The sequence below is a fragment of the Cyprinodon tularosa genome, unplaced genomic scaffold, assembly GCF_016077235.1.
Source record: "Cyprinodon tularosa strain WSP-4 unplaced genomic scaffold, ASM1607723v1 ctg677, whole genome shotgun sequence".
NCBI lineage: Eukaryota > Metazoa > Chordata > Actinopteri > Cyprinodontiformes > Cyprinodontidae > Cyprinodon > Cyprinodon tularosa.
In genome coordinates this window covers 492430-507102 of record NW_024039426.1, presented here as the reverse complement: position 1 = coordinate 507102, position 14673 = coordinate 492430, and the positions used below count along the sequence as shown (strand labels likewise).

At 37.7% G+C, this 14673-nt stretch overlaps 1 protein-coding gene across 3 annotated transcripts in view; it reads left to right on the top strand.

Moving 5' to 3' along the window:
* Nucleotides 1-14673, top strand: part of cep104 (centrosomal protein 104) — a 49012-nt gene that overhangs the window by 25198 nt on the left and 9141 nt on the right. For 2 of the 3 annotated variants that reach the window (XM_038267549.1, XM_038267550.1), the window contains exons 13-17: nt 3028-3204; nt 11231-11431; nt 12027-12119; nt 12249-12336; nt 14409-14481. In XM_038267549.1, coding sequence (XP_038123477.1) covers nt 3028-3204; nt 11231-11431; nt 12027-12119; nt 12249-12336; nt 14409-14481 — 632 coding nt within the window. The remainder of the gene's footprint in view (nt 1-3027; nt 3205-11230; nt 11432-12026; nt 12120-12248; nt 12337-14408; nt 14482-14673) is intronic. The other variant, XM_038267551.1, reaches the window with a different exon arrangement.

The window sequence follows — 14673 nt, the reverse complement described above, 5'->3', positions numbered from 1 at the left end:
ATGTTGTAATGTGTTAAACAACCTTGATGTTGTTCTCTCCCGACTACCCCATCTAACCGTAACTGGAACCACCTGGAACTCACATGTGTGAGCTCATCAGAAGAGTGGATATAGTTGTTGTTCTCCGCTGTGGTACTTTCATGTCAGGGAGAGACTTTGAAGTGTTTGCAGGTTTGTGTATAGATGGAAGGCGTGCAGGTTTGAATTATTTATTTCTTCCTTTATTTGTTATTTTTGTTTGTAAATTAGATCTTTTTCTACATCAATAAATATAATAATCAGAGAAGGAAAAAAAAAATCTAGCCTTATGCAAAACATACCCTCCCACTTGGTAAATTTTGAAGTTAATGTAATAAAGCCACTCATAACTATGTCTGAAACAGCCAGATCTGAAATGGCATAAAAGATAACCTGCCTGGCTGCATGAATTTGACTGAGACATCAAGAAAACCAACTCATTATATAACAATATATTTGAAACAAAGCCAGCAAGGTTACTGCCATTTCTAATGGTTTAAACCTCAAATGAACCACATTATGGGTCCTTTTTCCGAAAACAGAGGAAACATGGAAGTGTTGAATCTTTCCTGGAGGTCTTACATCAACTGCTTTACTTTTTTGCTACGAAAGAAAAACATCTAAAGCACTGCAGGCCTCCCTTGGCCCTGGTATAGTGTTAAGCTGTGCTAATATGAAGGACAGGAGCTTAAATGGACAAATCTATTGGTTTTTTTCTCAGAAAAATCTTTGCTGACCATAGAAAGATGGGAGTGTGGCGGGGGCGTAGGGGTTCACCACATGACTCGAAGCAGCTGTCACAGGTTCCAGTTCCTGCCTGTTGACCTTTGCCGCATCTCTTCCTCTCTTTGTCCCATCTCTTGTCTGTTCCCTTTCAAAAATAATAAAATAAAGGCCACTAGTGCTTAAAGAATTATAAAGAAAGCGACCAAGATTGTCTACATTTGGAAAAGTCCTGATGGGAGCCTGCATCTGCTGTTGTTTCCAGAAGTCTTGGCCTAGATAAAATATGGACTTAAATCCAATTAAGATGCTGTGGCCTGATCTTAAACCAGCCGTTGTTTCTGAAAGCCAATGGGTTGATTGAATTAAAGCCGTTCTGAGAAGAAGACTGAGCCAAAATTCCTCCAAAAAAAATTAAAGACTCTCGATCATGTTTCCCTTTAGATTAATAAAATAATGTTCTCAAATGTGTCTTCAGGCTGTCTTCTTCAAGTGATAAAATTTTCTTATTTAAAAATACACTATATTGCCAAAAGTATTTGCTCACCTGCCTTGACTCACATATGAGCTTAAGTGACATCCCGTTCCTAATCCATAGGGTTCAATATGACATCGGTCCACCCTTTGCAGCTAGAACAGCTTCAACTCTTCTGGGAAGGCTGTCCACAAGGTTTAGGAGTGTGTTTATGGGAATTTTTGACCATTCTTCCAGAAGCGCATTTGTGAGGTTGCACACTGATGTTGGACGAGAAGGCCTGGCTCTCAGTCTCCGCTCTAATTCATCCCAAAGGTGTTCTATCGGGTTGAGGTCAGGACTCTGTGCAGGCCAGTCAAGTTCATCCACACCAGACTCTGTCATCCATGTCTTTATGGACCTTGCTTTGTGCACTGGTGCACAGTCATGTTGGAAGAGGAAGGGGCCAGCTCCAAACTGTTCCCACAAAGTTGGGAGCATGGAATTGTCCAAAATGTCTTGGTATGCTGAAGCATTCAGAGTTCCTTTCACTGGAACTAAGGGGCCAAGCCCAGCTCCTGAAAAACAACCCCACACCATAATCCCCCCTCCACCAAACTTTACACTTGGCACAATGCAGTCAGACAAGTACCGTTCTCCTGGCAACCGCCAAACCCAGACCCGTCCATCAGATTGCCAGATGGAGAAGCGCGATTCGTCACTCCAGAGAACGCGTCTCCACTGCTCTAGAGTCCAGTGGCGGCGTGCTTTACACCACCGCATCCGACGCTTTGCATTGCACTTGGTGATGTATGGCTTGGATGCAGCTGCTCGACCATGGAAACCCATTCCATGAAGCTCTCTGCGCACTGTTCTTGAGCTAATCTGAAGGCCACATGAAGTTTGGAGGTCTGTAGTGATTGACTCTGCAGAAAGTTGGCGACCTCTTCGCACTATGCGCGTCAGCATCCGCTGACCCCGCTCCGTCAGTTTACGTGGCCTACCACTTCGTGGCTGAGTTGCTGTCGTTCCCAAACACTTCCATTTTCTTATAATACAGCTGACAGTTGACTGTGGAATATTTAGGAGCGAGGAAATTTCACGACTGGATTTGTTGCACAGGTGGCATCCTATCACAGTTCCACGCTGGAATTCACTGAGCTCCTGAGAGCGACCCATTCTTTCACAAATGTTTGTAAAAACAGTCTGCATGCCTAGGTGCTTGAATTTATACACCTGTGGCCATGGAAGTGATTGGAACACCTGATTCCAATAATTTGGATGGGTGAGCAAATACTTTTGGCAATATAGTGTATATTAGTGTTACAAAAAAACAAAATAATCATAGAGGCAAAAACGTTATAGCACTGTAACTGCACCGCAGAATCTGTGGCAGGGAAGTATTTCATGGATGTTAGTGTTAAAAGAGGAGTGTTTTCTTTTGCTCAGAGTTCACCAAGCCTCCCTGGATGCTGGAATCTTCTCCAAACTCTCATTAAACCATTGATTGATTATTTATCATGCCTGTCAAACTAAATATTAAATTTTGTTGTCTTTTATTTTATTCTGTATGGTTATTTAATGTATTTCCTTTACATTGACAGTGTATTAACAGAGCCTTCTTCTTTGCATCACACCTGGAAACATCTGTCTTGACATGTCGACTTACAGGATTCCTGTGTTGAAAGATAAATTCCTATGCTAACACACAAGTGTTTATTAGAGGCTTACAGTATACACTCTACCTAATGAAAGGCTGAAGGTCTACAAACAAATCAATAAATCCAACACTGTAAATCTAATTTTCATTCTTCCTCTTGGCTTTCGTGCAGGAAATAGCTCTTTTGAAGGATCTAAGAGCCCTGCAGATCATTCCTGGTGAATTAGTGAAGCCATTCAAATCCTCCTTTCCCTCCCGTCTGGCTCAAAGTCGGACCGAAGTCCTCCAAAAACTCCTTGAGGAGCTGGGTATAGAGAACTCCGGCTTCACCCTGGAAAATGTCATGACGGTAAAGGACCAAAAATATGATAGTAAAGGTTTTTCGCTTTTGATAAATCTGGAATTATTTCCACAAACCTTGCGTTTTTTTAATATTGAGTTTAGATGTGAGAATTAACATGTAGAATTCAGAATTTTTTTTATTAATCTGTTTTTGCTCCCTTCTTTACACCAATGAACATCAGTTACATGACTGTGATGATAGATTGACCGTGCATGAAATATAATGTTTATGGATCAATGTGTGTACGTCTTACAATTTTTCATTTATTATTTTTTTAAATGAGTTGAAATATCATCCATTAATTCTGAACAATCAGAAAAGCATTCCTCTTAAAGCCTCTTCATCCCGATGTTATTCCAGTGCTACCGCATGCTAGCGTTTGCTTCACACAAGTTCCTCATTGGCACCAATCCAGTGTTGGGCCAGATAACTAGAGACAAATCCTTGGTAATCTGCAATTATTAAAAACAATGTGGTGATTAAGTTTAAAACTTCTCCGGTATTTAAATATTTAATCCGCTTGTTAATGATTACAGGATTAACACTGGAAAACCCAAATGTCGTTTTTTCAAGCTGTGCGTATTGAAATCACTGCTTCTCATAGCACGTTAGATATTGTATAACACATCATGGGTCTAATAAGCTACACTTCTGAAATAATTAACTTCACCTGTAACTTAATTAACACTGCAAAGCCTTTTATTATCACCTGCTACAGTTTATAAACCCTCATGGAAACCAACCTCCTGTTTGGATACGTTTTATAGATATGGATCAAAGAGCAAAACTGCAGCAATTTATAAAAAACTTTATATAAAAAGTGTTTAACATAATTTTAAGGAATTCTCAAAATCTCTGCCAATATGGGGCAAGGTGGCGGCAAGGGGGAAAACTCAAGACCAAGGATGGTATCAGTCCTTCCTGCAGCCTTCCCAGGTTTAAGTCCCGACTAAGAGAGACTTTTGCTGTATATAAACGTTTGCCAATGTTTTGACCATTTAAATCTGAAAAATTGATTGCCAAAGAAAGTCTGGGGCAACTCGGTTTCCAAGTGCTGCTGGACTATTAGCAGTAGTTTATAAACTAATTCTAAAACCTGTAATTGAAAATCACAAAACAACCAACATGAATAGCTGGAAATGTCTCAGAACATAATACCTGTTGCTGGTGAAGATTCTTAGTCATCCAGGTCATAGTCATTCTGTAAAAGTTTAAAAAACAATCCCCTGGACTTTGTTTCCAAGGTTTGAAGACATTTTGCTTCCCGTCCAGGAAGCTTTCTCAATTCAAAACATTGTCGTTAAAGGGCGGATTGTTCACCTGGCTGAATAGAGGAGGTACCTTCCTCCCCTGTGATGGGGTGGGGGTTGTGGGGATACCTGGAAGGAATCAACTTAATAACTGAATTGTAAGTTTTTGGAAGTTGGAACACAAACTCTCAGTTTTGGAGAGTATCTTTGGTGCGTTTCTGTTCTCTGTGCTTCCCTTCTGTTATAGTAGGGACATGTTCTGCCCGGTGTTGTAAGGTTCTGAGGCCGAGAGTTTGTGTTCCAGTGGGTGGTTTCAGTCAAAAAGAAGATACTGATGTGTCATGTCCCTACTAAAACAGAAGGGAAGCACAAAGAACAGAAACACATCAAAGACGCTCTCCAAACCTGTGGATACCCAAACTGGGCGTTTAGCAAGGAAATCCAAAAGACACGCAGCAGAAAATACAGGGTTCCCGCGGGGCCTTAAAAAGTCTTAAAAGGCATTGAATTCTTCAAAAAAAACTAAGGCCTTAATTGGTATTAAAATGTTTTGAATCAGTCTTTCGTAGGTCTTAATTTTTAAAACATCATAAATAGAATTATTTTTATTATTTATTTTTGTAATCTAAATGAAACAGTAAAATTGACCTTTTTTTTTAATTTAAATAAAATAATGGCTCTCAATTATTGGTTCCGTCCCGATAGCGGAACCAATAAAAGCGTTGTTGCAGCCGGGACATTTGGGAGATGCACGATTTACTTTTTGTCTGGAAAATATGAGCAAGTGTAAATGTAACGAAAATTGGCTCCAGCCAAGAGTTTTCTTCATGGCTAAAACCAGGGAACATTCATGAGGCACAGTGTATTTTGTGCATAAAGTCATTCAAGCTCGGAACGATGGGAATTAAGGAAGTGTAGTCACATGCGAAGCACGAAACACAAAGTGTCAAAATCGAGTTACCGAGAAACAGCCGGTATTTCTCAGTTTTGTTCCACCCTTGTCTCTGCAACGCCTCCACTTATCACCTAATCAAACATACTAAGAAAACGATACAAAGAAAAATAGCTGCAAAAAAGATTTAGCACTGGTTATGTTGTGGCTGATTTGTTTTGTTCCCTGCTAAAACAAAGTTTGTGAATTCAGTTAAACAAGTGTTAAAATATATCTGTCATTTGTGTGTTTTTAGCTTTCTTCCTGTATGGGAAGCTTTTCAAAATTTTAAACATTAGTGCAGTGGTTTATGTTAAAATAAACCTTTGGGTTAAGTTGTCGCAAGCAGGTTTTTCTTGTGTTTCTTGTGAATTTGGTCTTAAATTTTTATTTCAAGTGGCATTAAAAGTCTTAAAAAGTCTTGAATTTAACTTGCCTTATGCTGTAGGAACCCTGAAATAGCGGTGATAAAGTTAAACGCAAAAACATCACAATCCCTTATGTTGCTGGAATCTCTGAAAAACTCAAGAGGATTTTTTCCAAACACAAAATCCCAGTACATTTCAAATGAAACAAGACCCTTAAAAAGAGACTAGTGCATCCTAATGATAAAACCCCCAGACTGAATATGAGTGGTGTATGCTGTTCAGTGCAGCGAGGAATGCTCTGATCTTTAGATTGGAGAAACCAAACAGCCTCTCACAAATAGGTAGTTTGAGAGGGGTGTGAAGGAAGCCATCTATGTTAAGAGAGAAAAACCAACCTTAAACAAAGGAGGTGGACTCGGATTCCAACTTCCAAAAACTTACAATTCAGTTATTGAGTTGATTCCTTCCAGGTATCCCCACAACCCCCACCCCATCACAGGGGAGGAAAGTACCTCCTCCCTTCAGCCAGGTGAACAATCCCCCCTTTAACGACCCACCTTTCGCAATCGTAGACAGGTTTCAGATATTACAGGCTAACACTCGATGCCTCAAACTCGATGCGAATCCAGACATTTTGAATTGAGACAGCTTCTTGGACGGGAAGCGAAACGTCTTCAAACCTTGGAAACAAAGTCCAGTGGATTGTTTTTTTTAAACTTTTACGGCATAATACCTGTTAGTAAAAAAAAAAATTATATAAGAGGTAAAAACCATTAATGATAGTAAACTCTTCCTTCCTCGCACAATGAATGGCGACTGTGGAACAAATATGATAGTCAGACTTTGGAAACAGCATTATAGAAAATTACTAAACAGTGTGCAGAGTGAAACTTTAAATTTTAATAAAGTTATCAAACGTAATGAGGCTTACCAAACAATTACAAATCTGTCTATAAATAAGAGTGCAGGAATAGATTGCAGTCCTAGCTCTGCTTGTCTCCAGTATTTCTCCCTGTTTTTTTTGGTGTATACTATACAGTATGATGTTACATTTAACTCCTAAGAAAGTGTCGTTCTGATCTAGTTGTAGCAAAGACAACAAATATAGGGCATTCCCTAACTTCCGTCTATAGCTATAGCTCTGAGTATCTCTAATGAACTCAGATATCTTATCCATGTATTGAGAGACTTCCTCTCGTATGCATAAGATAATATTATGAATATTTGGTTTGTGCTCTGATGAAGTTGTGACAAATAAATTAAGATGGATGAACTGACTCAGAATATCAGCTTTTAGCTGCCATAATAAAACAAAAAAGCTGGGATCATTCCAGGTCAATTTAGCTCCGCAGTGATCGGCCCAATCGAAATTTTTTTGCATGAATGGAAAGTCGGTCCGAAAAGGGCAAAAAATCGCACAGTGTAAGCCCCAGTTTAAACAGACTTCCGGTAAACTCTCAGCTGAGTCTGTTGTTACCCACCCACAAACCATTTGCATTAGTGGTTTTCACTGATTCCTTTTGTTTATAAGCAGTTCTTCAGCTTTAGCCCTGTTGTGCCGGTTTCCTTTACTCCACCAACGCTACAATCCCCATAATCCTCTTTGCCCTCCTTTAAACTCTGTTTGACATTTGTCAGTGAGAACAAATTGTCAGTTTTTTCCTCAGAGGACCATGTTCTGGGATGCTTGCTCAGAGGCAAACTCTCTTTTGTGGCGTCCGCCCCATTTATTTGCTTGGGAAACATCCTCAGTGTAGATTGAGCTGTGCTTTATCCCACAGATTGTTTCACTCTCTGTCTGCCTTAAAAAAGCTTTAATGCTGAAAACACATACCTTGCTTTGGATAAATAGCTTGAATTGACAACTATTTTTATTCCATATTTTATTAATTTATAGAAGCCATTTTAGTTAATTTACTCTGAGTTGCAGTATTTAATATAATCAACATAAGGCAATCACTCTTCAGTTTTGTTTCCAGACCAATGAAAATAAATTACCCCACTAAACTGTATGGCAAAGAGAAGTATATATCATAATAAAACGTTAGGGCTGAATCCTAAATTATCCTTTCCTTTTCTGAATATGAAGTACAGATGAGAATAAACCTGTTAAGGTATTTAAAAAGAACCAGTTTCAGTGTCACCATTTTTGAACAAGTCTCTCAGCTCATTTGATAGACGCTCTGTGCTGCTCTACAGTGGTATCTCAGGGATAGGTCAAACATTTCTTGCTTTCCCTGTGTTGTTACTGGGGTGATTTGCTCTGTGCCAGGGGCCAGAGTCAAGAAAAGGGAATTCCCTGCAATTAAAGATGAGAACTGGTCGGTGGAGGAAACAGAGTAAAGGTATGTTGTCCCTGAGCATGTTGAGCAAAGGATGGTTGGCCTTTCAACACTGTTTATCTCTAAATAGCAGTCTTCCCCACAGGCAGTGTTACCTCAGTGATGTGATTACCCACAATGACGGTGCTTTCGCACCAAACCTTTGGAATTTGACTGCGCCAGAGTCCTCTTTCTAGATTTGATCAAGCCTATGCATATCGATCGGAACCGACCAGAGAACCATACCCTGACAAAGTTTCCACTGCTGGTCATGGCATGGTTTATCCACACCCTGGAGGAAATGGCTTGAGCCGTAAATGTGCGCCAGGCCAGCATACCTGACATACTGTATCAGAAACTGAATCAGTAGCCTTTGCTACTGATTATAATTCATAGTAACAGCATACAGTTGTAAAAGAAATCATATAAAGTCTTAGCCTTATAGGACCTCCCTTTGTTATGAAATTAGCTTTGGTATATAAAATGTCAGAGAACCTTTTTTTTTTTTTTTTTTTTTTTTATAAAATGACTTCTTCAGATTGACAGCTGAACCATTATGGTCTGAATAACATTTTGTCTCTAGCCCTTTTCACAGAGCTCTACATTTTCAAAGGGAAGAGAATCATAATAATAACTACACTGCAAAAACAATCCAGAAATAAGTAAAAAATGGCTTAAATTAAGTATATTTAGCCTTAATTTGAGCAGGTAAATAAGATGATTTGCCAATGGAATGAGTATTTTCTCTCTTAAAATAAGATAGTTAGATAATATTTACTTGAAATAAGACGATAAAATAGTTTTTTCTTATTTTAAAAGGAAATTGTCTTGTTCCATTGGCAAAGTGTCTTACTTATCTCCTCAAATCAAGGAAAAACACACTTATTTTAAGAAAAAATAACTTATTGAGATTTATATTTTTTGCAGTGTAATTTGGAGGTTTGGGTTACAGGAAGTGGCTTAGTAACCATTTTAATCATTAATAACCATGAAAATGACCAAGCAAAACTACTTCTTGCTTTAGGTTTTTAGATGTTTTCTATTCACGACAGACATTAGAATGTAAACAGTGTCAATTATAAAAAAAAGAAAATATATATATATATTAAAAAAAATATTTAAAAGTTAATGTGATAAAGCCACTCATAACTATGTGTGAAACAGCCAGACCTGGAATAACCTGCCTGACACCATGAAGTAGAATGAGTCTTCAAGAAAAAAAATTCATTATATAAGAATATATTCAAAACAGTCAGACACATTACTAACATTTCTAACGGTTTGAAAAAATAAAAATATATATATATACCATTAATCAAACCATCCTTCTCAGGGACCGTATGCAGAGGTTGAAACAAATACCTGCCAAATCCAGATCACATTATGGTTTTGCAAGTAGACAGTTTGGGCTATTTGAGTTCAAGATAAACATTTTACATCACTCCACCCAGAAAAACCGAGTTGTGGACAGATTTATTAAAGATTTATGACTCAGACATATCCTCCTGAAACAGCAGTACTGGGAGTCTAATAAAAGTGGTATGGTGGTCAAATTACTCACTGTGGACAGATTGAACTACCAATTGTCTTGGTTTAAAGAAAATCTCCCTCCCATTAGTTTAACAGATAAATGTTTACTTAAGCCTCTCAATCGTCCTGCAGGTATTTAGCTGTCGCCTCACAGAGCTTGTAATGCAGATACTGGACAAACAGCAGCTTAGAGCTCCGATTTCCGCAATCTAACCTGACTTGAACAAACGTTTTGCCAAAAGGTTTCTCACCCGTAGACATGTCAGCATAAACTCATTATAGCATCAAAATTAAAGCTCATCTTTATTGTCATCATCATAGTGTCAAGTAGAGGTCAGGGTACACCTCTCCAAAGTCTGTATTCTTGACTCTGTTTAGTCGTCTTTAAGCCATACTGTCCAACTTTGCATTGAAAGCTAATATTGAGAACGAGGCAGGAGGCTGATAGGCTGAATAAACCGCCAACTGAAACGACACTTCTCTCATGTCTAGGCACACAAACACAGTGATACAAACATGCAGGCTTTACTTGGATGTTTCAAACACGTGATCAGTGGCCTGAACTGCCTCTTTACATCATGATTGCAAGGTTAGATCACGTAAAAGAAATCAGATGTTAAATATATTGTGCTGTCTTTCATGAGAGATTGTATAAATGATTAGACTGAATTTATTTATACCATACTGACCCTTCAAAGAACCATTCACTAGACTTGAGTATTTATTTAATACTTTTCAATAACAGAAAACCCAAATTTCTTCAAGGTAAGAAGTAGAGATCAACTGATATGGTTTTTTAAGGTTGATGCCAGAACATGACATCTGTTTAATCCAGTGGTTCCCAAACTTTTCTTGCTAGGCCCCAAAGAAATATTGGTGCAACTTCCCCCCAATTACCAAAACCAATATTCATGAAAAGACATTTGCCTTAAATATCTCTTAATCTGAAGGACAGGGGTTAATATTTCACACAGATGATGACTATTATTAATAGCTAGAGACTCATGTTCCCTGCCCATGTTTCATTTAGAAGGAAATAGTCCATTAATACAGGTTTAGCTTGTTATTATTAATCATTTCTCTCCTAGGCCTACATTTACACTATCCAACCATGACCGAGACGTTACTAGACTTTATTTTGAAATTGCAAGGTGTTGAATGTCTCTTAAAGAATAAAACCCACTTCAGTTAGCCCTACTATCCACATCCTGAAGTATCCATGCGTCTTCTACCAGTTATCTATCAGGATCATGAGGGCTGGTGCCTATATCCATTAGTCTATGGGCAAAAGGCAGGATCCAAACTGAACGCCCGTCTTTAAACTTAGGAGAATTAGTCCTAAAAACATCCTCGAATGTAATGAAAAACAAGGTTTGAGAACCCAGTATGATTATTTTGGTTTCAGTGTTTATTTTACTGTGTGACAAAATTCAACAAATTTTATCAGTATATAAAAAAACAACAACAATTATTTCTGACCAACATACTTTAAAGGAAGTCACAGACAAAAAAAACCCTTAGTAAAATTATTAAACTGAATATTTTTCTGCTAAATACCAACAAATGTTAAAACTATAAACACATTTTTCAGTATTCATTCATGTTTCTCTAATTAGTTTTGTCTTATTCCAGTTCTGCACAGCTGCTCTGGAGCACAGAGCAAAAGGGGTTCGAGATCTGGCAGTACGCATCATCTTATACCTGTATGAGCAACACAAAGGTGCTGTTCTCAGCCACCTCCCACCTAATGATGCTGCCACACGGAAGAACTTCCTCTACAAAACCCTCTTTGATGGATTCGAAAAGATTGATGGGATAACTCCAGAAGCTCAGGCAAATATTGTTTATTTGAAATTTCATGTATTTCTTTGATGTCCTCGCACTGGTTAAATAGTTCCGTCCAACTGATGGACAAAGGGTGTATTCATCATTGTAAACAGATAGCAGTCCAACAGAGCAGCTGGTAGATGAGCAGGGATACTCTTAGGTATGCTAGGTGGGAGCATTCTTTTAAGCTGAACTCGTATGACAAGTATTTTGACCAAACTTTGTCAAAAAGGCAGATGAGGATTTGCATGAATGTAAAGCTCATCAGACAGAACCTACTGCCTTCCTCCTTTTTTGATTATTTGTTTAACAAATTACCCCCTTGTCACTCTTTCTAGTGTAGTGTACATTGTGGCCTTCTTTGGAAACTGTTTTATACTTACCGGGAGATATGATAGCAGAAACAATAACCCTGACTCTCTCTGATTAATACAAATAGGCTACCGCCAAACCTTGGCTCTTTTTGTCGTTATAGTAACCAAAGCAATCTAATTTCTTACATTATATAAGCGGGGTGCATCTAGAATCGTACAGCATGTTATACAGATATACAGGGCATGTGTAACACAAATAGGCTAACGGCATGCTGCTTCTCTCTCAGACTGTGATGAAAGGTGTCAGACATCCGCTTAGAAAAAAGGAGAAGGAAATCCACTCCCTTCAGAGACAGCTGTTTGCCCTGAAAGACATCACAGTGGGTGCAACTGTCCTCTCTCTGCAATTACATCAGCTCACTTTAACATTTGCTCATTTCTGTTTATGACTTCTGTCCAACAGAAGACTGTCGCACGTTCTGACATGTTTCTTCTCATCTGGTATTTAGGAAAGAGAGACTGAACACACTTCAGGCAGAACATCCAACAAAGAACAAGATAAAGATGAGAAAGAATCTCTAAAAGATACCAGAGTTGGTATGTAAACACTGGTGGTTGAAGACAACTGAAAACAAGGTCATATCTTCATCATCATTGGTGGGATATTAACTTTTAAAAATGTAAAAAACAGATTCACTTAGTTAAAAAAAAATGTCAGTGATGAATAGACACTCTGTTAGAAGGTCTTATGTCAAAGAAAACTTTATTCTCATGAGCAAATAGAAAAACATGAGGTCTGTACATTAGTCATTCAAATTACCTAATTTGTTCTTTTAGCATCTCAACAAAACATTTGAAAAAGTAAAGAGCATATTCTCTCCAAAAGTTTTATTCACTTAAACTCTAGAGATTAGTCTTAATTTTATGTTATCTGTTATTAACTATTATAAATAACAGAAAACTAAGAAGAATTTGGAAGAAATTACCTATTTAATTGATTGAACCTTGCCAAAAAATATGCATGTTTGTTGTATTACTACGTGTTTTACTTATACCATTTTAATATATTACTTCATCACTATATTGTCTGTCAAGGCTGTGCTTTATTGATGTAAGTGCTGTGCATGTTCTTTTGAAGATTCACTCACCTCAGCATGCTGAATGCTGAAATAAAGAAAAAAGTGTAGAGAAAATAAAAGGAAAAAAAAGGTCAAACTAAAGAAGAAAACAACCGTATTTGGCCATAGGTAGTAGCCTTTATTTCTATTAAGATAATTTTCCCCCATTGTGCGTCCCCGTTAAGCATGTTTTGAGATTCAGGGCGTCTAATTTAGATGCAAAGCGGATGGGAGATAGCATCTTAGAGCAGTAAGAGCTCAGCTGCACAATTTAACCAGCGGGAGTGGCGAGTCCTGCAGCGTTTCCATCATTTGGAAGCGGTATATCGAGTGCTCAAGCGTCCAAAGTGGCAGGCTTATTTATTTAGAGTTTTTACAGAAAACCTAAAAATTGTCAAACTAAAAATAGAAGACAACTTCTGTGAGCTTTTAACTGGGGTCTCCCAGCACTGTCGCCTGGCAGTATGTGGGATGCTCTGCTGCTCCAAACAAGAACAGGATATTTAAGAAGGATCATAATCCTGATGAACTGAATGCATAGATGTTTTGAGGTGTAATTTCTTGCCTAAAAGATATGTTTAAACTACTACAAAAAAAGCCAAGCACGTTCTCGATTAAAAGGAAAGAAAGAACAGAGGAGCTCAACGCCTCAACATTAAGTGTCCAGAGCATCTGACTTCCAAATATTAGCCATTTATTGTCTTTTTGACTGTTAGGATATTTATCATTGATAATGTGTGAGTTTATTACACCCTAATATTACCTGCCTGTTATGTGTCAGAATTAATGTTTTTCCCAGTAGTTTATTAGGACAGTTCCTCTATCGCATGTGGCAAAGATTTGGGAATGGAATGAGAGCGATGTCCTTGATCTAAAAACAAAGTAATATTTTGATAAGTTGGAGCTACGTCTCCTCATCTGCTATCGTGAATGATGTGATGATGTGGCATATTGGAAATGTATAAAATGCTTCTCTAACTGTTTATCATGGTCGCTTCATAAGAAGTGAGCCCGGTTGGTAAGCAGCTGCTTCCTTTAACTCAAAACAACTTCTCTGATCTGAATAAGATTACCATTTCTATAGAATTCTTTTGTCATGTCTGATGGTTATTTAATAAATTTACATTATGAAGTGCTATTTAAAGAGATTGTCCCAAGCGATCTCTTTTCAGGAAAAAGAACTGGAGAGAGAAAGCTTCAAGGTGTAAACAAAGAGCTTTCCTTTAACATGACGTTCAAAACATGTTTGATGTGAACGCACCACTAGAGTGAATGAAAACACAACATTTTAGATAGCTATAGTATTATTGATACAGAAGTCCTGGCTTATTGAAAGGTATGATTAACACCTGCTTGAATGTTATTTCACAGAGGTCCTTATAATCTGGCTAAAGCATTGCAATGATTATTGTGATTTATTGATTATGACAATAATTATTTGTGTTTTTTTTATCTGCATTATTTTTGTTTTAAAACTCTTTGTGCAATTCTGAAAAAAAAGATCTTGCAATTTTAAGTGCAAGCTTTATTTTTGGACCTATTTGTTACCAGGTGACACAAAACAACCTCAGAGCAAGACAACTGACTGCGTAGATGTACAGCAATCCATGGATTATCTGGATAAGTATGTTATTTTAAATCCACTGGAGATCTTTAAAAATCATATGAAATAAAACCGATAAATAAAAATTTTAGTTGATGAAAAAATGTTCTAACATTCCGTCACGTCCTTCTTTGTTTAATGTAAAATTGTTTAGCTTGTTTATTATCATTTCACTGCTGCTGCACCTTGAGTTAATAGGATATCTACGATCTA